At 57.1% G+C, this 26,584-nt stretch overlaps 2 protein-coding genes and 1 long non-coding RNA gene across 5 annotated transcripts in view; 2 read left to right on the top strand and 1 right to left on the bottom strand.

The window, feature by feature from the left end:
- The first annotated feature begins 23 nt into the window (after positions 1 to 23).
- LOC308509465 lies at positions 24 to 1,411 on the top strand. Its single transcript, XR_013995189.1, has 3 exons — positions 24 to 913; positions 1,125 to 1,243; positions 1,349 to 1,411. It is a non-coding gene; the product is annotated as an uncharacterized lncRNA (long non-coding RNA).
- Positions 1,412 to 2,956: 1,545 nt separating this feature from the next.
- Positions 2,957 to 7,016, top strand: CSTB (cystatin B). Its single transcript, XM_081028789.1, has 3 exons — positions 2,957 to 3,136; positions 6,130 to 6,231; positions 6,635 to 7,016. The coding sequence occupies exons 1-3, from the start codon at positions 3,071 to 3,073 to the stop codon at positions 6,761 to 6,763; spliced, it is 297 nt and encodes a 98-aa protein (XP_080884915.1). The 5' UTR covers positions 2,957 to 3,070; the 3' UTR covers positions 6,764 to 7,016.
- A 3,986-nt stretch (positions 7,017 to 11,002) lies between these two features.
- Positions 11,003 to 26,584, bottom strand: part of PDXK (pyridoxal kinase) — a 30,969-nt gene continuing 15,387 nt past the window's right edge. For 2 of the 3 annotated variants that reach the window (XM_081028761.1, XM_081028762.1), the window contains exons 3-11: positions 23,030 to 23,134; positions 22,101 to 22,184; positions 21,574 to 21,620; positions 20,867 to 20,952; positions 19,762 to 19,807; positions 18,767 to 18,878; positions 17,491 to 17,627; positions 16,517 to 16,583; positions 11,003 to 16,241 (exon numbers count right to left, since the gene is read on the bottom strand). In XM_081028761.1, the coding sequence (XP_080884887.1) occupies positions 16,129 to 16,241; positions 16,517 to 16,583; positions 17,491 to 17,627; positions 18,767 to 18,878; positions 19,762 to 19,807; positions 20,867 to 20,952; positions 21,574 to 21,620; positions 22,101 to 22,184; positions 23,030 to 23,134 (797 nt within the window). In that variant the 3' untranslated portion in view covers positions 11,003 to 16,128. The remainder of the gene's footprint in view (positions 16,242 to 16,516; positions 16,584 to 17,490; positions 17,628 to 18,766; positions 18,879 to 19,761; positions 19,808 to 20,866; positions 20,953 to 21,573; positions 21,621 to 22,100; positions 22,185 to 23,029; positions 23,135 to 26,584) is intronic. The other variant, XR_013991946.1, reaches the window with a different exon arrangement.

Below are 26,584 nucleotides of genomic sequence, written 5' to 3'. Positions count from 1 at the left end.
GCTGGACAGTTATTAAAGGGAGGTTATTAAGCTTGTGCCTGCCTTTTAGGGGGGCTGCAGTTCAGTCTGGATGACGAGAAAAGGCTCTTGTTTAGCACAGAATGCCAGCGAGCACAGGCGGAAGGAATGGTAGAATGGCAGAAAATCCTGTGCAGCCCCCAATGAATCTTTGATGTAGGCGAAGGTCATCAGAAAGCGGCACCAGGGCTGGAAAAAGGTGATCCGGGAGGAGCTTTGCACATGTAGCCCGGGCGGCCTGCCACCGCCGGCAGCGTACCTCCACTTTCCCCCGCCCGCGCACCGCATCACCTGTGGGCAGTCTAGCCTGGCCCTCATCCAGCCTTTAGGTCTGCACCCCGCTCTCAGGACACAGAGGGAGACTGGGACCGGTGCACTAGAAGACAATCACCACCTTGGGGCGGGGACAGTCCACAAGACAGCTGTCCTGATCGCTTCACAAAGTGAATGCCATCGCCGAAGGAATGAATGAATGCATATGTGAAGGAGGGGAATGCAATACACGAATCTGGAGTGGATCCTGGTTCAATGAAGAAGCTATAAGTCCTTTGGGGGGCAATTGAGAAAGCTTACATATATAGACTAGATGTTATTTTATAGTGTGATTATATTAGGTGTGATAATGTGGTGTTTATATTTATGCAAAATGGGCTCAGCAGACTTTTTCTGTGAAGGGCCACATGTCAGGGAACGTCAAGACCAAGTTTGTTCATTTGCTAGGAGGACACAGGGCTATGATTTGTTATGGCAAAAGGATACAAAGCAAAATCAGCACAGGGAAAAGGCATGTGGAGTGAGCGCAGGGCAGACCAGGAATAAGCGTCCAGAATCCGCTCCAGGTAGAGTCACACCGGCTGCACTCATCTCCCCAGCAAGGAGCTGTGACAACCCAAAGGTGAGATGTCAACTACCAGGGAGCAAAGTGGAGAAACACAGGCTTCTTTTACATGGGTGGGTACGGGATAGTTAATACGTAACATTTACAGTAAATAGAGATGGCATGTGGGCAACAAGACAACAGTGAGGGGTGTCGGGTCATCCACCTGTGCCAAGGTGGTTATGCCTCCGAGGGATGTGGATAAGAAAATTATTCTAACTTTTCAAAGGTGAGTTTTCCTAGATGCCTAAGAACAACTCACAGAACTTGCTTACGATAAAGAGCGATGTTTTACTAAGGAAGCTAGGAGTCTTGGACGTGACTACCCACCATGACCTGCCCTGAGAGGTATTTATGATCAGATCACCTGTGAGGTTACTTTCAGTCACTGAGCTTGTCAGGCTCACTCAATTATGAATGAACTGTAGGGATCTTTCCTTCTCCTTCTCCCAGGGCTCAACCACACCTGGCCTCTGACCCTTCCCTGAAGTTACAGAACAGGCTCTGCGTTGACAGGTACCTGAAAGGCTTGCCTCCCACACACCTGCTCATGGGCCCCTCCCAGTGGGGCTCTGTACTGGGCCTCCAGGGGACGGCCACGGCTGGGTGTGCTCCTGCAGTCAGCACCCAGTGATCGGAAAGGCCCAGCATCCAGTGAGGTGCAGCCCTGGCCGGAAGGCTGCAGTGGGAGTGCCATCCCCACCCCAGTGTGAGTCATCTCATCACTGGACTCCTTTGTGACTATCCACCTAGTCAATCCTTCATTGTGTCCCTGGGTCACATGCTGGTGACATCCAGAGTGGCCAGCACAAGGGGGTGGTGCTGGGCTGGACCTTACAGATGAGGGGTACAAGGTGGTCGAATGTGCTTGGGAGTGAGGCCAGGCAGGGCCTGATCCTGGACTCCAGGACATGCTGGCAGCCTCCTGTCTCTGTCCCCAGCACCTCCTGGTGTCTGCTGGGCATAGGCTTCTCTCCCCTCTGCCCTCTGTCGCTCTTAGGTCCAGCGTGCCACTTGTCTCCAGGTTGTCCCCCCACGTCCCACCCCACATCCTGCCATGCGCAGAGCCAGGGCCATGGAAGGGCTCCTCCAGGGCCCAGGCCCACTTCCACCCGCGGTGACTCCTGCTGTCTTCTGCAGGGCCCAGGCCCACCCCTGCCCCAAGCAGTGACCCCTGATTTACCCTTCAGGGCCACACCCACCCCTGTGCCCAAGGAGGCCTCTACCACATGCAGGGCCATGCCCTCCCACGTAGGGCCTGCCGCCAATGCCCCTGCAATGCCCTGTAGGGGAGGAAAAGGTTTTCCTTTCTTCCCTTTTAGTTTCTTTGGATGGTCTAGTAATTAAATTGACATAGGCCAGATTAACAGAAGAAAAACAAATTTAATTTCATACATATGAAGCCTCATAAAAATGAGACCCAAAGGCTGAGGGCTGTAGCAGTCCATCGTTAAGGGCCTGGATGGGGGTCTGCTGCTTCCTGGGGGAGGAAGGTAGCTCACAGGAAGATGGGGAGAGCAGGTGTTTGGTAACCAGATGTCTGCCCTGCCAGCAGGGGTCTTTTTCAGATAAGCAAGTTATCTCTGATAATTTGCTCTTTCTGGACCAGGCCCCCTATCTACATGCTTTTAGACAATTAAGGGAGAGGTGAAAGTTTTTCCAGAATTTCTGGGTCTTGACTATTTTCAGCTCAGAATCGTCCACATGCTAAAGTGGCACATTCTGGGGTGGCCTGTTCTAAGCCCCTTCAGCCCATGCACACCCCCAGGAGCTCGGACTCCTGACCCCCCCCCCCACCGCCCTCACCCGATGCAGAGACGAGAGACGCCCCCCATCCTCCAGGGCTCACGCCGACCCCTCGCTTCCCCAGCTCCTGACTCCCGGACCAGGAAAACAACACCAAACCCCGGCTGGGGGGCGACACGCGCTACAACACACGTCCTAGGTCCCCAGAGGTGCCCCTCGCAGGGGTCTCAGGTAGCGCGCTGCGCCCGCCCGGCCCCGCCCCAGCCCCGTCCCCACGCCCCCAGGCGCGGGTCCCGCCCCCTCCCGCCCTTCCGTCACGTGACCCGGACTAGTAAAGGCGGAGGGCAGCCGCGCTCGGGAGCCGCAATCGCAGTCCGCCGCCCTGTGCCCGCTGCTCCGCTTCCGCTGCCCCGACACAGCGCCGCCAAGATGATGTGCGGAGGTTGCTCCAGCACCAAGCCCGCCACGGCCGAGATCCAGGCCGTCGCGGACAAGGTAGGCCCTGCCGGGGCCTCCTGAGCCCGGGGCCGCCCCGGCCCTTCCGCAGAGGGACGGCGCCCGCCGGGCAGCCGCGCTGCAGTGCGCGTGGGCAGTGCGCGTGGGCGCTGCGCTCGGGACGCAGCCTGTGCGTTCCCCACGCGGCCGCGGGCGGGGCAGGGGCTCCGCGCGCGAGGCGCTGAGATGGGCAGGGCTCGGTGTGCTCGCCCTCAGGTCCATCTGGGGAAACCGAGACCAGGGAGGTGATGGGGCAGGTGGGGTAGGCGCCAACAGCCGCCGGACCTGGGGGGGGCGCGTGCAGGGTCCTAACCCCCACTCCGCTCTGGTGCTCTGTGTCCGTCTGACATGGTCCCCAAGGAAACGCCGTGAAACAGAAAATAACAGAAAGCGGGCTGCCGTGCCGAGGCCGCGCTTGGTTCAGACCCTGGTCAGCACTTGGCTCCCGCCTGGGTCTCCTGGTCTGCCAAGTGGGCACCACCTAGGTTCCTGCACAGAAGGTTCCGGGGAAGGTGGAATGGTCCAGCCAGCACTGCCTTTCTCCACGGGTCAGCAAAGGCCACCCTTCACAGGTGGGGGTTCAGGCCACGTGGAAGCTGGGGTTCTGCGTGAGAAGAGGAAAAGTAAACCTTTCCCCGTTACTCTCCTCCCTGCTGCTGCTTCTGGACCCGGAGGCGCGCAGCCAGCCCTGTGTCCTTGCTCAGGCGGTCTGACCACCTGACCACAGTAGAGGGTGGTGAATCAGTCCCAGGAGACTTTGAAAATGAGGAATTTGCAAGGAGTACGTGGTGAGTCAGCCTGCAGGGTGGTGTCTGGGGCCATCCCCACAGCCACTCACAGAGCCCGCTGTCATTCCTGTTCCTGGTTTTCAGGCCTAAGAAACTCCTCACTTGTCACGCGAACTTTGAACGTTCATTTCCCTCATTCAGGAGAGAGAGTGGCTGTCTCAGGCACCTTCGTGAGTTTGGCGTCAATCGTTAGTTTGACTTGAGATTGATATGGAGCAGGGCAGTTGTCATAGCTACTAGGGGGCAGTTATTGAAGCTGGATATTTGCTGGTGACAGGGACACTGTCTTGTGGCTGTTTGCCCTGACTGCTCTGTAAGCACTCTAGGTTGCAGGTGAGGAGAACAGAGGTGAGAGACTGAGCCCCGGCCAGGAGGATGTCACTCATGCCCGTTCTGTAATCCCAGCCTCAGGAGTGCCCACTGGTCCTATCCTTGGCCTTCCCTGGCCCTCTGCCCCGCTCTGGTCTCCTGAGGGCCGGTCATTGACAGCTTCCTAACTGACCTGGGCCTTCTGCGCTCCCCTGGGCGCTCGCCCAGCCCACCTTGCCCCTGGTCAGCAGCATCAGTGCACAGCCACCTGCAGGCAGTGGCCGGGCCCTCGAGGCTGCCACATGCCTGATCCCACCATCTGCGTCTGGGTTTCTCACAAAGCCTTGCAAACGGCCAGGGCTTTCCTGCCTCCACTCCTGAAAAAGGCAAAGAGGGAGGCGATGCCTTCCCATCGCCCTGGGTGGGTCTGTAGGTGTCACTCACCCCGTAGGCATTGTTCGTTGTCTGCAGGGTCAGGTCTCTGCAGGCTAAGCATGGCGCTGCAGGTGAGTATTCAGACACAGGTAAGCCTGCAGAGATGGCAGGGCCAGGGCGTGGGGGTGAGGATGGCAGAGGAGCGGCAGGACCCAGCCTGCCCTCTCCCCTCCTGACCCTGCCTCCAGTCCTTGGCTGCTTAGACTCCATGCTCCTCTCCATTCTTATCCCAGGAAGGGCCCCTTCCCGAAGATGCCAGAGGCCACACAGCCTTTGTTCAGTGGCCGGTGACTCACTTGTGAGTAATCCAGCCTGCTTCCTACAGGGCTTTAACTAAAGCTGGTAACCCTCTTGGACCGGTTGTGTCAGGTTCTGTCACTCCCACTGTCAGTGGCCCCAGTGCCCACCAGTTACCCTGAGGCCTTGGAATGAGACTAGATTTTAAATTAAGAAAAAGAAAAAGGCAAACGTCCTTGTCCTCCACAAAGATGCTCAGTTTCTCAGAGGCCAAGACCCTGGAAAACAGGAATGAACCACAAGTGCGGTTACTGTTGGACACGCGGTCGGGACCAGCCTCTGTGAAAAGGCCTGGCGTCCTCTGTGCAAAGGGCATCGCCTAAAAATGCAGCATAGGGAATAGAGTCAGTGGAGTAACAGCTACGTAGTAGGTGGGAGGAGGGGGTTATCACTTTGTGGGGGGTGTAAACGTCTGACTATTACATTGTTTTGTACACCTGAAACTAATAAGAAAAATTAAAAATGAAATAAATAAAAAATGAAAATGCAGGAAAGCGCTTCTGACCTGCAAAGCACTGTATCTGCTGCCCGATGTGTTGCAGACCTTAGGTCTCAGGGCCCAGTAGGAAAGTTAAGAGAATGAAGGCACATACACAAGAAGGAAGACTAAATCTAAACTTAAACATAGTTTAACATTTTTAAATGTTTTAGATTTTAATTCTTTTTAAAGTTTATTGGGGTGACAATTGTTAGTAAAGTTACATGGATTTCAGGTGTACAATTCTGTAATACATCATCTATAAATCCCATTGTGTGTTCACCACCCTAGATTTTAATTTTAAAAGAGGCATTTAAAAACTACACACAGTCTTTCAAATGAACCGTTTGCAGGTTAAGTAAAGAGAAAAGCAGGGAGCACCCTTGCACATAGTGTCATAATGAGGAAAATGTAAAAACTTCCCATGCCTAGAAAAGAGGGCAAGTGGTATACTGAAATCGTAGCTTTGGAACCTGGTAGAGTTAAGAATTTGTTTGCTGTACTTTATCCTGAGAGCAAACAGTTTAACAGGCTTCCTTGGTCACAAAGAATAGTCGTGGTATAGAAAACGTCTGAAAGGTGGACGTTAGAATCGCTGGTAACATTTACAGTGAGCTAGGAGCTCGTATGTCAGTTACTGTGCAGGAAAAAAGCCATTGAGTTTTTCCCTCTGTCCCCTCCCCCAGGTGAAGTCCCAGCTGGAGGAGAAGGCAAATAAGAAGTACCCCCTTTTTAAGGCTGTGGAGTACAAGAGCCAGCTGGTCGCGGGGACGAACTACTTCATCAAGGTGGGGTCTCAGCCACGTAGGAGGGTCTGCCCTGTGGGTGTTCATGCAGACGTGGGTAGTGGGGGCTTATGGGTGCCAAGATGGGTGCTCAAAGGGAGGGTCCTGTGGCAGCCCCCAGCTCCAGGGGGTTTGTGGCCCTCCAAAGTGAGTGTGCACATGTGCTGTCCTCCATGGAGGAAGGACCAAGCCTTTGGGGCAACTGAGGGCTCTGATGGAGCAGATACGGGGTTCCGAGGGTGATGGCAGGAGTCACGGGCATCTGCCACACTGGAAGGAAGGACACGGGAATGTCATTAGCCTGGTTGCTCATGCTGGAGGGACGTGGCGTCCACGCACCAGGACCCTACACCCTGCCAGACAGGTCCCACGACGCACCTGCCCCCTCACTCGATGCTCTTTGCAGGTTCAAGTAGATAATGACAACTTCGTACACATTCGAGTGTTTGAAAGTCTGCCGCACGAGAACAAGCCCCTGGCTTTGCACGACTATCAGGCCGACAAGACCAAGGACGACGCGCTGGCGTATTTCTAGTTGCTCTTTTGAACCAGCCCGTCGTCCCCGTGGTTCTCTGTCCCCTGCACTCACGCTTCTGGAATCATACATTAACGTCGTCTCTACGCTGTGCTACCTGCAGTGGAGGGGACATCACGCACCTGTCTTTCATCTATGTTCCTGACTTTCATGATGTTGATTTTCCTCCCAATCAATGGTCTTAACTAAATTGTTTTCAAAGGGGGCTTATAGTATCTCTAAATACATATATTTTTAAGTCTTTGCAAATTTCCTCCTTTGTTTTGGATTTTTTTTCTTCACCTGAAACAATAATCATAATATAAAGTCCAGACGTGTTTATAAACTTGTTTCATGGCCATGCCCAGGCCAGAGCCGGCTGGAGCCCCTTCCCCCTGAGGAGCAGAGCCCAGCCAGGTTGCCCAAGGTCACAGGCAGTGGGTGGTAGACCCAGGATTCCAGGAGTCTGTCCCAACTACAGGCCGGCACACTGTTGCCTTGACTCTGTCCTGCATCCGGGCCCTGGTTCCCCACCACCAGCCCGTAAATGGATCTGAGTAAACCCGATCCTAGACCATTCACTGCGCTCAGGCCCACTCACATATTGAAGCTCTCGGAGAGACTCCCAGATGCGGTGACATTGCAGGTAACAGAGGTGCTCCTGCAAACTAGTGTGTGTCTGCCCTGAGTGCCATTGCCTGGAGGGCTCTCTGGAGCTCACCACCGAGCCGCAGGTGCTCAAAACCAGGCAAGGGGGCATGGCTGGTTTAAGAATTCTTTTGGTTTCAACAGAGGATGCCTGCCCACCCTTGAAGCCAGTCCCGTGGTGGGTTGGTTGGTTGGAAATGGAATTAAAAAGACTGCGTTGTAAGAGTGACGACTGGTGAGATTTGTGTGTGGCTCAGGGTCAAGGTAGAAAATGTCCTTCTGAGGGTTAACATTGGTCTGATGTTCCTGCACCCCCTGGCCCCTGCAGCCTGGGGCGCTTTGTGCCAGGATCGGGCCGTGCAGGGCATGAGGTAGTGAGTGTGGAAGGGCCTGACGGGCATGCAGAGCCTTGAAAGTGGCAGGAAGAGAACTGAGAACGAGCTGTGTGCAGCCTACGGCCTTGCCACGCGCTGAAGGATAAAACACCCCCGTGCCGTGCTCTTGGTCTTGGCACACAGTCCAGTACTTTTGCACTCGAGTGAAGACCTAATGTAGGCTCCACCTGGGAACTTCCAGTGACCAGTGGGGGGATGGCACTGTGGGTGCCAAGCAGGGCCACTGGCCTGTGCCCTGCAGGCAGGGAGCCGCCTGGAGGCAGCTGTCACCGCCAGTGGTGACAGAGTGACCGCTTCTTGGGTGTGGCCTGTCTTCCTGGGGTGACATGAGTGGCGGGTGCACAACATCGTGAAAGCACTAAGTGCCGCTGAGCGTGCACTGAAGATGGTTACATGTGTGCCATGTGAACTTGACCTCAAGAACTCAGCACAGTAAACCGGGGCCAGGTGGGGCCCCTGGCAGAGGGTTTGAGGGACACATGCTGCACTGCAGCTCCCACCTGCCCCCTGGCCCAGCCTCTCCTGTGCCTGCCCTGGGCGCTCACCCACGGGCACAAGCTTGCCCTCTGCCCCCGCCGCTCACTGCAGGGCCCACCTTGGGGGTCTGGTCAGTGCCCTCCCTGCGACAGCACTGTTTTCTGGGTTCTGGTAACTGGCCCGCCAGTTAGGCCTCGCGCCAGGCCAGCTCTTAGACCGGCTGGTCTCAGACACCTCTGGCCGAGCAGGTGGGCACCTTCCCGAGCCTGGTCTGTCCTCAAGCGTCCTTCCTCCACCCAGAAGTCTCTGGAACTCGACATCTCCCAAAGCCCAAGGCCTGTGATGCTGAGGTCCTGTCCTAATGGTCAGATGTGCGTTAGCTGGAGATGGGAACATATAATGGACACCACCTGTGCACTGGGGCTGGTGTGGCGGGGCCATCGGTCCCCCCTTCTGGTGGATACTGGGGGTCCCTCACTCTGCTGCCTGGAAGTGGCGTTATGGCACACATCTGTCCTTGCAAACACGGGGCATGGCTCCGGCATACAAGGGCTAGAAGACAACTAGAATTCTAGAGGAATTCCTTTACAGCCTGGGTGTGGAAAAAAGCTTTTGGTCTTTGATTCAAAATCCAGTGACAGTAGAAGAGCAATGAGCGCGACTGCAGAGACGGAGGAAAAAGAGTTTCCACGTGGCAGGAGCAGCAGCGCAAAGTCTCAAGTCAAGTGACAAACCGACAAACCACATGCAATTTATATCCCAGATGAGGGGTTAATAACTCCAACGTACAACAACTTGTAAAAGTGGGGAGAAAGGGAAGAAAAATCCTATAGTAAACGGGCAAAGACCAGAACAGACAATTCACAACAAACAAATAACCAGGTGTCCACTGAACACTCACTCACAGAAGTGCAGAGTAGGCCTCGCCGAGATCCCCTTTCTGTCCTGTATGCCGTGCTAACCACGCTGGGGGCCAGCTGTGGGGACATGGCCTCCTGTGTTCGCTTGTGAAATGCAAAACGTCGCCACCGTGTGCGGAGACCTGGGTGACCTCTCGAGACCGCGCATGCACAGCTCTTCCAGCTGGCCTGCAACCGGGACTGTTGGGGTTTGTTTCGGTCACTTGCCTCCCCCACTTGACCAGAGTGCAGTGTCCACAATGGCTGGCACCCGGTGGGTGTTTGACAAGTGGCCGGATGTAAGGAGGATGGCATCCTCGTCTCATTCAGGGCTCTCCCTTGTAGGCACATTGTTCCCATCTCAGCTCTGTGTGCCTCCTGAACCGGCCACCTGGACCTGTCCCCAGGCTTCACACCAATGCCCAACCCAGAGGGACCCACAGCTGCCCTGAGGCCCGACACACACCTCAGAAGCCTAGGGGTGCCAGCTCCATGGGGTGACTTTAACCCATTAGAGGAGCTGGTTCCCACAGCTCCGCCAGAGATGCCTATGGGGCCCAGCAGCCCAGCGGGTCTCCCAGCCAGCCAGCTAGGTCACACACCGCCAAACCCTTCCTTCTCCCTCCCTGCCTCACCCCTTTTCTGTCCTCGTCCCGCACCCCTGGAGTGGCACCCTCTACACAGCAGCTGAAAGCTCAGGCCCTGGCTCTTTCCCACGACCCAGACTGTGAAAGCCCTGAGCCAGGGGTCTCAGGATGGGGCTGGACTGGCGGCTGGTCTTCTCGCCTTACAGGAAGCCCACATGAGTCCTCTCCAGGCCTGAGGTTCAAACGCTGTGCGTGACATTGGCTCCCAGCCTCAGGTGACGGGGACAGCACTCGCTCGCCCCACCGTGCCCCACCAAGCATACGGTGGGTTAAAAATGCCCCCCCAAATCCCCGTCCAGTGCCTGGAACCTGTGACTGTGTCTCACAGGGCACAGCGGACTTTGCAGATGCGACCAAGGATCTTGACAGGGGGATGTGACCTGGGGGCACGATAGCATCACAGGGTCTCTGAAAGAGGGAGGTGGCAGGGTCAGTGTCAGAGGCCAAAGGGGCAGCATGAGGCGCGGGATGCAGGCGCCTCGAGCAGCCATCAAAGGCAGGGAACAGATTCTCCCCAGAGCCTCTGAGGGGGACCAACCCTGACCACCCATGAGTCTTCCAACCTCCAGACTAAACATGACAAACCTGTGTTGTGGAAGCTGCAGTTTGTGGAAATGTTACAGCAGCCACAGAAACCTCTGCGAGCAGTGGGTTTCCGGGCCAGGGCCTTGCCGGCCAGCTAAGGGGCATCGGGTGGTCAGAGTGGATTCGAGAACTGGTCAGAGAGGCTCCAGACACAACGCAGATCTCACATCCTCCCACCCTCTCTGTGCCTTTGTCACAGAGACTGGAGGTGACCTCAGGACTTATCTACAGAGGTGTGGGTGAGAGGACAGTACCTGCTGGGCAAGGAGGACCAGCGCGGGCACCACCCAAGTGTGAAGGAACTGGAACCCAGAGGGGCAGTGACACGTGATCAGTGACAGAAGCTGGTGCTCGGAACGTGCCAGGGAGGGTCTTGCCGGACCCCTGCAGCCCAGCGTAAGGACCAGTCCGCAGGACGGAGCACAGAGCGGCTCAGATGGAGAGGGGACGAGGGCCAGGGAGGGGGAATGACAGGTCCTTTCTTGAGGGGCGTTTAAGGACTTGGTGTCCAGCAGTGAGCACTGCCTGGTTAATGTGGTTTAGGGGCGGCACAGGGCGTTAACAGAAGGGAATCCTGTGGGGAAAAGCCACCGTCACACCTGAACACAATCACCATGAAAATATTTATTTGTGAGAATCAGCAGTCGCCAGGACCCGCAGACAGGCCTCTACAACAGACACTTTACAAACACGTCCACGCGCGGGGACAGGGCTGGTTGCCACAGGCTAATGGAACTGCCTGAACCTCCCAGAGACATCTCCCCTCACAGCCGGGACCCAGGGGCAATGTGCGTTGTCCCAAGGCTGCACCACACCTCGACATGCCTCCAAAATCCAAGCTCATTTCCAGGAAGGGCAAGACCAGCATTCGTGGGCCTGAGTCAGCACCTCAGTCTTTCTGTTGGTCCAGTTTTACAGTCATCGGTTGAAATGCCAACTAAAATTCTAAATTGGAATGTACGCAGCTAACATTAAAAGCACTCAAACACCACTGTCCTACACGGAGAATTCGTTTCCGGTTCCCCAATACTAACACCTACCCCTCCCTCCTGTCACCAAGACAAGGGTCCCAGCACGGGCTCCAGGTGGCACTACCAGGAAGGCTGGCCCTTGCTCTCAGGTGTCAGAGCAGATCTGCAGGCCAGCGGTGCCCCAGGCCAGGGAGAGTGGCCCATGGCTTCAGGAAGCCATCTCCTACCAGAAGGGGCGTCCTGTGGCACAAAGACTGGCACTTGCCCACAGTGGTGTGGAGTGGGGGTGGAGGGCAGGCTGCGGCTGGGGGCTTCATTCCGTCTGACCACCCTGAAGCTCGGGGACCCCCACCGAGGCTCATCCACGGGGGATGAGCAGCGATGGACGGGGAGCCCGCTTTAAGCACAAGGTTCTTCTCTGCTTGGACAGTGGGAAAGCTTTGAAAACACCTGTTGACTTTGCGAGTCGTTAAAAAGAAAATTCTAGGGAGAACTTTCCATTAATACAAAGTTTAAAAATATTATCTAAGTCTGACCTAAAGTTACTCGTTCAATTCTTTTTTATAAACAGAATGAATACATTGTGCTGAGTACAAACCTCTAATGAGAGGCAGGAATGCGAAGATGTTTTTAAATCACTTACACAGAAAACATTTTCTACCAAGAATAAACTGCAGATGTCCACAGGAAGACACTCGATGAGAACCCGCAATTTCAGGAATTTGAGTCGTGCCTTGTGGCCGCACGCCCTGGTGGGGGTTTCTCAGTGGGGGTGATGGGTGATGCTGGGATGGGGTACACACAGGCCCCCCACTCCCACTCAGAGGCACAGACTGCAAGTCTGGTTCCCATCAATGGACAGAAAAGACTTCCACACTAAAGAAACACCCCCCAGAAGGGGGAACTGATGTTTGCAATCTACCAAGGTGGGGGGCCAGAGACCCCGACTGCCTGCCACTCTCCTCCGGTGCCCTCGCGATGCCCCCTGCAGGCAGAAGCTGGCAGACGTGGCTGGATGCTGAAACCACAGAACTGCCTCTCTAAAAACACGCAGGCTCTCATGATGTTCTTCTCACCGGCAGACCTGCCAGCCACCTGATTCCGCACGTCACAAAGTGGCTGTGGCACAGGCATACGAACCGTGCACACAGCTCCAAGGACACACATGTGGGCTCTCCATCACTGAGGCAAGGCCAGCGTGACAGTGCGTGTTGGCAGACCTGCAGACAGTAGGGGTCTCCTGGGGGAGTGACGGCCATCCAGCCCAACGGGCCCAAGCTCAAGGCTGCCCTGGCGAGGGGCAGTGGACCTGGCCTCTCAGAGAGGCCCTCCCCAGACGGGGCCTTCTGAGCACCCACACAGCACGTATATCTGACCCGCTCCCTCTGGCGGCATGGGAGCCGGCTCTCCAGATCTCAGTGCAGAGCCGCACAGCGAGATGGGAAGGCGAGCCCCTGCAGCCTGGTGGTGTGGACTGAGAAGAGGTGGGCTGAGCAGCAGTGCCCCACTTGGGGGCCACACGGCTCCCACCCAGACTCTGAAAGCCAGGACCACTCACAGCACCCCCATCTGTCCATGATCCACTGTGCTCACTGACAAACTCCCCTCCCCTCCTTCTGGCCCAGGAGGGCACTGGGGGCGGGAGGCTCCCGAGATGACCCGCATTCTCCCGTTAATGTTCATGGAGGCTGGAGAGACCAGGCGGGTGGCAGAGAAGGAAGACAGGGATTGCTGGCTATTCTGGCATTGAATTCAACCCAGTCACATGGTCACGGGCATCTCTGATTCACAGATGGGGACCCTGACACCCCAAGCAGGTGGTCCCATCCAAGGGCAGGAAAAGGCATGGTGCATGGGGGTCCACTGGCCAGACGCTCTCACCTCGTCTTTTGTACATTTCAACTGAGGAGTGAACATGAGGTTCAAGCAGGAAATCCACAATCCCAGGCCCGTCTCCTCATCCCCAGATGGGCCTGCAGGAGCAGCATTCGGAGTTTCTTTCGTCACCGTGGATGGTGGCAGTGGGGAGGCGACTTTTCCAACAGGACTCAGGCATCGCGGTATAGGTCGCACGCTCTGGCGCTCTCAACACTCGAAACACCTTCCCCTTACTCATCAGTGCAGGTCCATTGGAAAATTAAACGTTTTAAAAACCAGTTTTAACAAGTGTAAGAACGGGACAGCAAAGCATTGTTTTCACCATCGCTGACATACACGCAAAAATAACACGGACTAACACAATTACCTCAGCAGCGCTTGGCAAAGACTTAAGAAAAAGGGATATTTTGTAATTCATCTTTAACGTCTACAGGAGGTTTGAAAAACTGGTAAGTACTGACATCTACACTCTGACAACCAGGCGGCTCCAAGCCCATCCACCCATGTTAACATACATTATCATTTGGCATGTTACTAAACGATGGAAAGTGAAAACAAAGATTAATTCTAATTTGGATCCAAACTGTACCAGGAACTACTGCCAACGAGCCTGGATGACTTCTGGATGGGACATTCTACACTGAGAATGCTGGGGGCCTCCGCCGTTGTCACCACAGATGGGAGACGTGCAGGTATAAACCAGCCTAAGACAGCACAGGCTCAGCGACAGTGGGAACGGGGGACACGCCTCCCAGCTGCTCGTCTCGGGAGCCCTGATTTCCTTTTCTCAGTTCAGAGGGCTCAGCCACCTCATCTCCCCATGGCTTTCCAGTAGTCAGAGGACAGAGAAGAAAGTCGGCTCACGGTCCATGTCTACAGAAGCGTTAAGGGAGGACTAATTCTCATCATTCTATGCCTAACAAAGAGAAGTAAAAGGACTAAATCTAAGGCGGGGCCAAGCCTCTGAAATAAAGCTAAGGAACCAAGAGTGGAGCAGCGTTTGCTCAGTGTCTCCGCTCAGGTTCGCTGTGTGCACAGAGCGAGCCTAATGCCCCAAACCGTATTTTCCGGGTGGGTCTTCACCACCTCATGGAAAACAGACACATTTAGGTTCTTTCCCCAGTTCTACACTGGCTCTCAATATTAAAACAAAAAAAGAAGGAAAGAAAAGGCTTTTCTCATTGCCGTCTCCCCAGCTCTACTTGGCAGTGTTTTTCATTATAGGTGCTGGGCAGGCCCAGGGCCCTGCCTGGGTGACTCTGGCTGGTCCCCACGAAACCAGGAAACATGACAGGGACACAGATGCCCTGACCCTGTGCACACGCTGCTGGGAACGCTACTGCGTGAGAATTAAGACATTCAGAAGTGAGCAGAGTGGGAAGAAAGACAGCGGGAGGGTGCAGTGGGTTCGGGGGAGTGGCTTCTCTTCTTTTCAGGGCATTTTCTACAGTGAAGAATGCACTACTGGGGAGGTGTGCGGGCTCCAGGAGAGGGCCTGCCTGTGGGCACAGAGCCGTGGAAGGGGGAATAGGGCTGCCCTCACAATGATTTCCCAGGGGCCACATCTGGGCCCCTAAGTTCTATAGTCTCCCTGTCCCCTCCAGGCTGTGGGCTTCTGAGAGAGGCAAACCTCTGCACCCTCAGAGTGGGGGGTGGGTGCTGAGATCAAGGCAGGCTGAATCTGTCAGGATGGACACCCCTGTCTGTAGCCATGCCTGGGGGACTTCAAAATTCTGGGTAAGGGGGGGCCAAGGAGGTCACGCTGGCCGTGGACAATTGGACTAGTGCCAGGGCCTTGGGATGAAATGTGCCCACAGTGGGGGACCAGGCTTCTCTGAGCCCTGGGGCAGAGCCTGGCCCTCTGGTCCCTGCAAGAGTAGGTGTGGCCTGCAGCCTGGCAGCCTGAGCCACAGGGTAGGCGTAGGGACCAGCCAGAGTCACCACGGTGCTGGGCCTGCACAGCCCACCTCTGCCCTCTGTACCTGTCTGGACACTAACTCTGTGACATGATGCGTTTGTCACCAGCAGCAGGGGGCAAACACGCAGTGCTTAACCCGTTGTACCATAAACAAGGTGAGTTTTCCAAAAGGAGCCCAACGTGGCATCTTCCCACAGGCGCCCTCGGCCGCACACCAGCCTCTTTACTGGCCTCTGTGCGTCGCTCAGCAGGTCCCTAGAGACACTTGTGGGTCACAGAGTGGTCTCGCGGAGGTGTGCAGACAGACTTGAACTTTCAGGGTCCTGGAAAGGTCCCTGCCAACGTGACTGTGCAGGCCTGTGTGGTCTGGGCCAGCAGGCATTCACCTGTCCACAGGTGAAACAGAAGCAGAATATCCAAAATGCCCAGGGACCTGCTGAGGAGCAAAGTAAGAAGCAAAAATCCTGAAGCAGAGGGAAGGTCAGAATGACAATAGAGGTAATTGGCATAATTCATCTGAATGCAAATGGCTAACACCAAACTTGTTCTCAGAGACGCAGAGACACAGGCCTCCCCCTCCCCCGGCCCAGCCCACACAGTGGGAGCCAACGTGACTCTCTGGGGGGCAGCAGCCCCTTCCACCACATACCCCAAGATGGGCAGGACACCCCTGAGAGAGTGGCCACAGAGCTGGTTTTCCAGGTAGGTCCAGGAGCCTTCGGGGGGGTATTGGGGGGTGGGGGTGGGCAGGGGGAGCCGGGTTTCCAAATAACAAATTTGAGATTGATTTGTTATTTTCAAAAAGCATGACCGGCACATTTTCACAATTAAGACCAGTTGAGGCTGGAAACTCACTAAAGGAAAAAAATATCAAGTTTCGGTCACAGCGCTAAGGCAGACGTTACATTTTTCACAGAGATGGAGATGGAGACAGAGCCTCTGTGTCAGAGGCGCGCACACAAGAGGCCTCACAGCACCGTGGCCTGGACGACAATCTCCGGGTTCTCGATGTCCCTTTTGCTCTGCACCATCCTCAGCTCCAGCTGCGCCGGGCTGGGCTTCCGTCCTCCTCCAGCCTGGGCTGCAGAACGAAGAAAGCGGTAGTGACGGGTGCAGAGCAGGGAGAAGGCTGAGCCTGGAGTTCCCAGTCTACATGGGAGCTCCACGCCGCTGCCACTGGCCCATTTCTAAATGCCAAGGGCCAGGGGAGCCACGGGAACCCCACCCACAGCAGGAGGGTCACTCCCTTGACAGTCGAGCAGGTGCTGTCCCCTCCCTCCCACCGCTCTACCCGAGGCCCCGAAGGCAGCAGGCGCTCGGGGAGGCACAGGTCTCCCATGGGCCTGTGGGCGGTACCTTTTGCACACTTGATGGTCCGCTGAAGAACATGGTGCATGGCTGACACGGTCTTCTCACAGGCCACCTGCAGGGAGGACGAACCACTGTGCCCGGCCACCCCTGCTGCCCACAGCTGCCTGGGAGAGCACGGTCTCCACCCTGAGGCACCAGGGCGCTGGCTCTGCCATCACATGCTCCCCAACCCGCTGGACCCACCCCAGCGTGGGACAGCCCATCCCTGAAGAGCTGAGCAGATGCCTGCCCCCTCTGGACCACAGGCAACTCTGGGGAGGAGCTGTGACACCGACGGCCAACACTGCGTGGCACGTAGTGGGTGCTTAGTAAGGCTTCTGAAATGAGCTAGCGATAAAGAATCTAATGGGGAAGAGCTCCTGCCCAAAGTCACCGCCCAGTCAGACTCGGGGCTCTGCACGCCCTGGGGGTGCAGGTGGAACTCCCTCTGACTCCCAGACGCAGGGCCCCCCGAACCCAGGTTTGGCCTTGGGCAGCCCAGCAGGGAGGCCTCCTCTGGTACCAAGGTACCACTGCCTGGACCAGACAGAGGGCCTGCTGCTGCCAATCAAACGGGCAGGCCCGCACGCGGGAGGCGAAGGGCCCCAGCGCCAGCTGTGCATTACACGAACAGGGGGCCCAACACCCAACCTAGTTGATATGTTGGGGTGGCCTGGGCCCTTGGGGGAAATGGGGCTGCCCCAGGTGCCATGCAGAGACAACTTTAAGGGAATCCATTTCCAGATCCCGACCTCCAAATTCTTCCTTGAGGGGACCCAACAAGATGGTGAGCAGCGATGGGGCTGGGACACATCCCAGACGTGGGACGTGGGGCACTGGAGCCCACGCCTGAGCGCTGTCCACCCTGTTCCCCCAGCTCATGACAACCCTTGTCCCCTTTCTGGTCTTTGGATGTGGTAACCAGCTCCACACAGAGGCACAGGGGACCAGGCGCGGCAGGAGGGGCATGTCCTGCTGACCTTGAGATTGTTGGGGTGCTTATGTGTCCACGCCAGGAGCATGGCGGCGAAGAGGTCTCCCGTGCCCACAAAGACGGCGTCCACCTTGCGCATCTCCATGCAGATCCGCTCCGTCACCACGGAGCCGTCGGGGTGCCCTGGGGGACAGCACAGCTGGCTGGGACCCCAGACCCTCGGCCAGCACAGGGCCAGCCCTAGGCCTGGGCGCCTCCTGCCTGCTCCTCCCCTGCTCTGCACCTGGGGGCTCTTGTCACTCATGGGGGGTCACTCAGATAGAACTCGGGGCTCAGGTCCTGCCCGGTGCGGCAACGCCCCACAGCAGCTGCCCTCCCCCGGGGGAGAAAGTGGCAGAGTGAAGGCCCAGAGGACCACAGTCAGAATGGCGCTGCTACGCAGCTGACGAGGGCCTGGCACGCGTGACGTGACGTGGTGTGGTGTGGAGGAAGCAGGAGTGACGCGGGCGCCTCGCCCTGCAGGACTGTGAACCTCTGGGAGTGAGTGTGTGTGCGTGTGTGTGCGCCTGTCCTTGCACACCGCTCCAGAGGGAGCCTGCGGGGCTGCTCTCTGGGGCAGCGGGGGTCACCCCAGGCTCCTGTCACTTTAGTGTGGTGCAGAGAACACCACCCCACGTGGTATTTGCACGATTTAACAGAGGACACAGCAGAGCATGAGGTGCCTTCCCAGTGCCTGCGCAGCCGCCAGCTCTACGGGAGGAGAGGCATGTGGACACCTGGACCCGGGGACCCTGCCTCCAGCCGGGCGTGCCTCATGCCCCTCACGTTAGAGGGTGTTATCTTCACGCCGCCAGCACCTCGTGGGCATCCAGGCTGCTGGGCGACCATGGGTGAGGGGTCAGCACCCCGACTCATGGAAATCCTTCCAGTTTCTGTTTTTAGTCTCATCTTTCACGGGGGGTGATAAGTGTTCAGGAAACTGGCGAACTGCTGAGTAAGGCACGATTTTCTATTGGACCCAAAACCTTCGCGGAAGCCTCAAGGGGCCATGATGGCGTAAAGGCGGCGGGAGCCCAGCGCTGGGGCGGGGTGTCCGGGGCGGGGCGTCAGGGACGGGGTGTCAGGGGCGGGGCGTCAGGGAGGGGCGTCCGGGGCGGGGCGTCCGGGGCGGGGCGTCAGGGAGGGGCGTCCGGGGCGGGGCATCGGGGGCGGGGCGTCCGGGGCGGGGCGTCGGGGGCGGGGCGTCAGGGGCGGGTTGTCCGGGACGGGGCGTCGGGGGCGGGGCGTCAGGGGCGGGGCGTCCGGGGCGGATCGGGACTTACGAATCCTCTGGCTCCCCAGCGCGATCAGGTAGTCACTGCCCCGCGGGGAGGGCAGGTCGGAGCTGGTGATGACCACGGTGTCGGGGCCCATTGAGTGCAGCACGTCCATCACCTGCCCGGGCGCAGGGAGCATGTCAGCTACGCCTCCTCACCCCTGACCCCTGACCCTGTGAACCCAAACGGCCAGGCAGACTGGCACTTGTGCCTGGGACGTGCTCTCACAGGGTTTGGCTGATGGGCGCGGAGACAACAGAGCAGAGGTCTTGGGAACCCGCCCTTAGTGGCCCATGCCCGTCCAGTGCCCGTCCAGCGACAGTTCTGCTGAACGACAGCTTGGCCTGCTTAGCGCCGCTGTGCCCCTTCCCTCTGGCTTGAAGTCTGAGCGTGTGCGCCTGCTGGCTCCCACCTGCAGCCTATTGGTGTCTGCCGACGGGAGGAAGGTGCCAACCAGGTTGGGCCGGCTGTCCTTCCCCATCTGGGTGCACACATCGCAACAACCAAACAACCATGGCTCCCACCTCCGGTCCACTCTGGGAAGCCACTCATTCATTAATTCATTTATTCAACAAACACCTACTGCTATGTCTTCAGCAACACACCAGGGGCTCAGAGGCCCCGGGGGCGCCGTCCCAGTTCGGAGCAAGGCCCTCCGAGCGGGAGGAGGGCCCCACACCTCGTTCCCTGCCATGGAACTCTCCTGTGGCCACCCCAGTCAGCTCAGACAAAGCCTGCTGTCGTGAGCAGGGCAGACAGTGGTTAACCCAGACCTGACAAGCACGGAGCTGCAGGTGACCAACCAAGTGCAGAACGAAATGCACAACACGTCCCCGGTCCTGCAGGCCAGCTGCCTGGGAGCTGGGACGCTGGCCACTTGGGGTGCCTGTCTCCCATTCCCACGGAGATACAGCTGTCCCCTCCCCACCGCGGGCAGTGCCGCCCGTCCCCTCCCTCCCCACCACGGGCAGTGCCGCCTGTCCCATGCCAGGTCCTCTTACCGCTAATGCTTCTTCCTGGCTATGGATCTTTCTGCCACTCAGTAACCTGGAAGACAGGCAGGCAGGGATGAGGTTTTACATCCTGGGTCCTGCCTGTAACATTCCCAAAGCCACAGCAGCACTGGTACCCAGCCCCAATGCCCGCAGGGAATGATCTCAGAGCCTGCTGGCCATCACGGGCCATCATGGACCAGGTGAGGTGGCCACCGTGACATGTCTGGGGACCAGTCAAGAGTAAACTTTACTTTTAAACGGGAACTCTCACATCACGGGTGTGCTGAGGTTCTAGACTGTGGTTAACGTGTACATGTAACAACAATGAAGGGCAGCAGCACGCGGAGCCCTTTGTGACCCCCAGCACGGCACAGGCGGCCAGCAAGGGCGATCCACGTCCACGGGAAGTCAGAGCTGTAAGTGGCTAGTGTACCCCATTCATGAGCCCACCAAAGGTTAGGGTCCTCCGGTGAGTCATCGTCCCCGGGAAGGACAGGCCTGGGGCAGGGATCCCCGGGCCCCACGTGCCCCCACCCCGACTTTAAAGAGTGGCCTTGAAAACAGAGGGAACCCAGCTGATGGTCCAGCAGAGCCAAACAGTGACAGACATGAACCCACTTGGGCGCTCGGCTGCACACCCCATGGCATCAGGAAATGCCCCTTCCACCTTGGGTACCTGGTTCTTCAAGCCATCAGGTAGGGTCATGCAATCCAAGAAAGGCCCTTGGAAACCCGGTGCCGGGCAGCAGGGCCTATGTCAGCCATACGCCAGAGCACCTCTTCCCCCTTTGTGGCCCCCAAGGCCCTGCTGTTCAGGAAAACAGCTGAGAGTCAGCACGATCACCATCAGGGAGTCAGGGTAAAATAACGACCCACTGCTGTTATTGATGGATATAAACCAGGTGGGTCCAGGCGCCTTGTCAGCCTGGCTTGCAGGGGTGCAGGCAGCTACCTGGCGCAGGGACGGTGCCAGATTTCCCTTCCCCTGAGGGAGGACATTCCAGGGAGGTGAATGCAATCCCCAGAGGGGACGTGGGGACGCTCCCTGCACAGTCTCTGTGGCTCGCCTCGTGGGGTGGTCTGCAAGCTTTAGCAGGTTTAAATGACTTACTCAGCCTCGAACTGGTTGGGAGTTATGATGTCTGCAACTGGCACAACCTTCTCTTTGTAAACAGGAAGGAGGTCCTCTGGGACGTACTGAAGAAAAGGAGACAGGGACACAGGCTGACGCACACAGAAGAGGAGAAGGAACTGGAGACATTCCCAGCCAGAGCCCCTCGGTAAGACCGGCACCCGAGAGTGCGGGCAGCGTGTGCTGACCCAAAGGGCTCCAAGGGCTCCTGGGGGAGGGCTGGGCGAGACCCCTCCTCCTCTAACACTCTCGGCTTCTGTGAAGGCCCTGGGGTGATTTCACCAGCGGTGCTCTGCCTCCCCTGTGTCCCACGGCAGCGTCCCTTAGCTATGGGCTGGGAGCGATTGTAACATTTTGTAACGGTTGAGGGACAAAGTCAAAAGAACACTTTGTGACACATGGAAATGAGAGGAAATTCAAAATGTTTCCATACATGAAATTTTATCAGCAAACAGTCATGTCCATTCGTTTGTAAATTTTCTGGCTGCTTTTGGCTACAACAGGGACATGTGGCCCTAAGATATCGACTCTCAGGCCTTTTATGGAAAGCCTCGTCTGCCGGCCATGCTTCTCCCTGGAAGGGGGTCCTGCCTCCCCTGGGAGCAGCGTCCACCCAGGCAGAGCGGTGTGCCCTGCTTTTGCACTGACAGCATCAGCAGCACTTAAATACGCACAGAATGACTAACCATAGAGCCTTCGCTGTTCCACTTGTCACCCATCACCGGATCGCACACTGCGGAGGGACAAAGGGAAGCTTCTCAGCAAAAGCTACAGCCAATCAAAAAAGAGCCCTCAACACTATCTTTGCCCATAAACTTCACCTGCCGCCAAAAGCTTGGGAAAATCACAGCCTCCCATTCTTATGTCTGTTAACTGGTGTTTGGCATTTTGTCATCCAGTCCGCCCCGGGGCATTCCCCACCCCCTCAGAGTTGGGGGCGTCCCATAGACCCCAACTGCAGTGCCGAGCAGCCCGACCTTGGCACACTGACACTGATTACAGCACGCTTAGCCCTGCTCCTCTCACACGCCCCACGCAGACGCCCACCCACGCCAGGTCAGAAGGCTCACATTCCCAGAGGCCCAGCACAGACAGCGCTCACAGGCTGGGGGAGCAGGAGGGGTGCCCAGAGGAAGGAGGCTAAGCGCCCCCCCTTCCCCCACCCCCGGCCAGGGTTCGACCCCACTCCAGGCGGTGACAGCCCAGCGCCTACCGTATACCAGCCGTGAGTTCTGCTGCTTCAGCTCCCGCACAATGTCCACCACCATGGCCAGGAAGGACTTGTCCCTTGTGTAACCTGTGGGCACGAGATCAGGCCACCTTCATAAAACAAAGGCTTGGCTGGCAAAGGAGAAAGAAGCGTCATAAAAACCATCCCACCCCACCCCACACCACGGTCGGCGGGTCTCAGGTCCGGCAGCCAGGGTGAGGATGAAGTGTCCCCAACAACTGGTCAGTGAGGGGCACTGGGCGCTTCCCAAAAGGAGCGTTAAGTCTTAGATGAAAGGAAGAAGCCATGGGTCACCGCTGTACGGGGGATTTTTTCTTCTGTCTTTCTACTTCAATAAGAAGCATATCACTTTTAACCATGTGTGTAAACACAAACAAGTACTTAAAAAAATTTCTTTTTATACCAGGGGTGTGTGTAAATGAGACCAACATACCGTGTTTCCCCAAAAATAAGACCTATCCGGACAATCAGCTCTAATGTGTCTTTTGGAGCAAAAATTAATAAAAGATCTGGTCTTATATTATAGTAAAGTAAGACCCGGTCTTGTATTATAGTTAAATAAGACCGGGTCTTATATTAATGTTTATTCCAAAAGACGCATTAGAACTGATGGTCTGGCCAGGTCTTATTTTCGGGGAAACACGGTACCAGGCGGCAGTGCTGCTTATCTGGGTATTTTCACGCCTGACCCCACCTGTCTCCACCCTTGGGCACTGGAACCCCAGTGTGGCCCCAGAAGTGACTTGGCATGGCCAGGGCCCCCAGACCATGCCACCAGGGATGGCCGTCACTAGGCGGTCACTAGTTCTTGGCGGCACGTGTCACCCCTCCTTGAAGGAGGCAGGAGCCAGAGGTGAGGCCAGGGTGGGGGTGCTGTGGGAGCGCCCGAGCCCCCCCAGCTGGGCTCTTACCCGTGAGCACGTAGTCATACTTATTCACGTCATTCAGCTTCAGACCTTCATACAGCTCGTGGAGCTCATCGGAGTTCAGCACTTGGCCCTTCCAGTGTGCATAGCCTGTGTGTTGGGGGGAGGGGTAGAACACTCGTCCTGGGCACACGGACAACTTCACCAATGGCCGCCGCCGCCCAACGCCCACTCACCCTCAAGGACACTGCCAGATGGTCCCTTCCCCATGGGCTGACACAGGGACTAAATGAGAACACCCAGGCATGGTGCTTTGGTGGGTGCTCCTAACTCCATGTGGGTGACCCAAAAAGCACAGCTGGCCCTAACACTGGTCACTACTGATATCAGAGGCCCCACCCCCACTGCCAGTTCCTCTGGAATTAACCCAAAGTGACGAGGGCGTCAGCACTCCAGGCTGCACACAGCAGGGGACACTTGGGAAGGAACATGCCAGGCCCACGAAGCTGCAGAACCTCTCCCTGTTTTTAGTGGGGCACCTGGGGACATCCCTTCACGTCACAGTCACTTGCTCTGCCAGTGTTTACTGTGCACATTTCCCCGCCCAGGCCGTTGTTTGATCACTGTCACCTGGGCCCTCTGGTAGGTAGGAGTGCCTCACATCCCAGCCCCCACAAGGTTGAGATTAGGGTTTCCGGGCGGGAATTCCCGCCCGTTCTCAGGAAATTTTTCCACTTTCCCATTCCCGAATCCCAACTGTTTGGGATTATAAACTGTTTTCTGTTCTCCACGATGAATCGTTTCCACAAAGTGACGGCCGATACTGCCAAACACCTGGGTTCAAGGAGCCGATTTTCCTGATTTCCCCGAACAACTTTTCTCGGGATTCAGGGTCAAGAAAGCGAAGAAAATTCATGAGAATGGGCAGGAATTCCCGCCCAGAAACCCTAGTGGAGATGCAGCCAAAGAAAGTCTTGGATCAAATCCTGACATGAATTAGAAACAGGCCACAGTGCTCAACCTGCTCTCGCCCCTGACAGGTACCAGGTGAAGCATTCCCTCCCGGCAGACAGACGTGTGGCCTCCTGGGGACCTGCTGCCACGTGGGACCCCTGTCCACAGAGCCTCCGATGGTGGTAGGGCAATGGCTTGGCGTTCACAGGGGCAGGGCCACACCATGGACAGCAAGGTCACCTGTGAGAATGCCTCCTGGCGTCCCCTGTGCCATGGGAAGCCCGCTAGTGTACGCGCTTCCAAGCAGGTACGTAAAACCCTTGAGAGCGCATCCTCTCCCCCTCCATAGGGACCAAGGGGTGGGGCCGGGACTGCCTCAGACCCTTGCATAGTGGCCTGTGTGCACGAGGGAGCCGTCCTGAGGAAGCGTGTCTGAACAAAGGTGATTCCACAGGGGCTGGTGTGGCCTCAGGAGACCCCAGTGTGTTCCATGGGGGGCACCAGTGGGAACTAATGCACGAGGGTTTGACTGACCCCATTAACTGGGTGCTGTCAGGGTCAGGAGGGTGGGAGGTTGGGTGTCAGCCTAGCTAACCTCCCCACTCCCGCGCAGGGCTGCCCACTGCAGCTCGTGTCCTCTAGGAGCTGGGGCCTCTGGCTGTGTCCCGGGCAGGTGTGTGCTCAAGAAACGCTGGGCTGCCACAAAATCCCACAGACCCAGGGTGAGGACAGTGGTCCTTCCTGCCTCCTTCTGCCCAGGTTGAGTTTATGTCCACTGCACATGCAGTATGCGTGTGTCCTGGGCCTGTTGTGACAAAGTGCCACAGACCAGTCGGCTCCAACAACAGTCCTGAAGGCCGGAGGCTGAGATCACGTGCAGGCAGGGCTGCTCCTCCTGAGGCTGCTCTCCTTGGGGTGCAGATGGCTTTCTTCTCCCCTCTGTGCATGTCTGTGTCCTAATCTCCTCCTCTTACAGGAACAGCAGCCATGTTGGACCCATCTCAACGACCTCATTTGACTTGAATCACTTCTCCAAAAGCCCCACCTCCAAATACAGTCAGTCTCTGAGGTGCTGGGCATTAGGACTTCAACACATACCTTTGGGGGGACACAATTCAGGCTGGACAGGCAGTGGCGAAGGTGAGACCCAGGACCCGAGGCCTGCATCACAGGGAGCATAGCAGAGCACGGCCCTCCACGAGACAGCTTCCTAACCACCAGGGCGCTCGGTCCCACACCTTTCCGTACCCCCTGCCCAGCTGCACCCTCGCCGCTGGTCAGGGGCCCTCGCATCCTCCGTCCAACCCATCAACTCATGGCTGAGAAAATAAATTCTGCGGAGGCCAAGCCATGGACGCCGACGGATGTAGTTCCGCAGGAAGCCAGAGTGGGCGCTGTGGTCTCGTCCCGCCCCGCTGGCCAGGAGGCCCCTGGCTGCATGTCCTCAGCGGGTGCCTGTCCCAGCTCCGAGGCTCTGTGTGTCCACACCGGCCACCCCTGCTCCAGGGGCAGCACCACAGGCCAGACCATCGGTCACACCGTAACTCCAAGTGCCAGGACAGCTAGGCTGCCCTGGCCTCTGACCTCCAGCCCCACCAGGTTCTCCAGATGCTCCTTGGGGCTCAAGGAGACCTTGCTGACGAGCAACGTAAGAATGCTGGGCGGGCAGGGGCAGGGGCAGCGGCTGCTTCAAAACCTGGAGCTGCCTGGAAGGGGTGGCCCTGCCTGCCAGGGAAGCACTTGGAAGACTGGGGGAAGTTGTGCAGAAGCCATCCTGAGACAGTCTCTTCTGAATGACCTGCTGGTCTGGAAGCCTGGGGTCCCCATCATTCGCAGAACTGACGAGAGGTTCCCGGTTGCACAATGAGCTTCATGCTGACACCTGGTCTTCCTCTGGGAGTCTGGAATTTGGGGGCGTGCCAGGCAGAGGTGTCATGTGATCAGCCCCCAGTAAAAACCCTGGGCGCCGAGTCTCCAACAAGCTCCAGAAAGATGACATCTCCCACGTGTTGTCATAGCTCCTGGCTGGGGAGTGTCCTGTGTGACTCCTGGGATAGGCTCTGTAGATTGTGCCTCGTGTCCCCGACTTCTCCCCATGCTCCTTTTCCCTGTGCTGATGTAGTGCTGGGGCTTTCACTGAAATAAATCACAGACGCTGGGCCCTGCGAGTCCTCTCGGTGAATGGCTGGGCCTGGGGCTAGCCCGCCAGAGACTGCTCCCACAACCCCTTTCAGTGCCCAAGGCCTCCCTACCCTCAACCCACCCATCTTTCATGATGTACCTAGACCCTCCCTATCCACAGTGGGGTCTCGGAGACTGGCACCTGGGCTCTCCCTGGGCTGGTGTGAAACGCAAATTCTCTGCCGAGTCAGAATCCTGGTGGGGGGTGGGGGGTGGGGTGGGCGGCTGCGCTCAGTTTCTTCAGGCCCCAGGCGACTCTTAGACACCCACAGATTTGAGAAGCATGATCTAGAGCAGGGGTCAGCAAACTGGCTGGTAGGCTGGGTGTGGCCAGCCCCATGTGGGTATCCAGCCTGCGGGCAAGAGCAAGCAGCGCAGTTTTAAGTGGTTGGAAAAGAAACAAAAGCAATGCCTTAAGACTTGTGCACATTACATGAAATTCAATTTCCAGTGCCCATAAATGGA

This window comes from Rhinolophus hipposideros (assembly GCF_964194185.1).
Source record: "Rhinolophus hipposideros genome assembly, chromosome: 2".
Classification (NCBI taxonomy): domain Eukaryota; kingdom Metazoa; phylum Chordata; class Mammalia; order Chiroptera; family Rhinolophidae; genus Rhinolophus; species Rhinolophus hipposideros.
The sequence above is the reverse complement of the archived record's forward strand: the minus strand, read 5'-3'. Positions and strand labels throughout refer to the sequence as shown.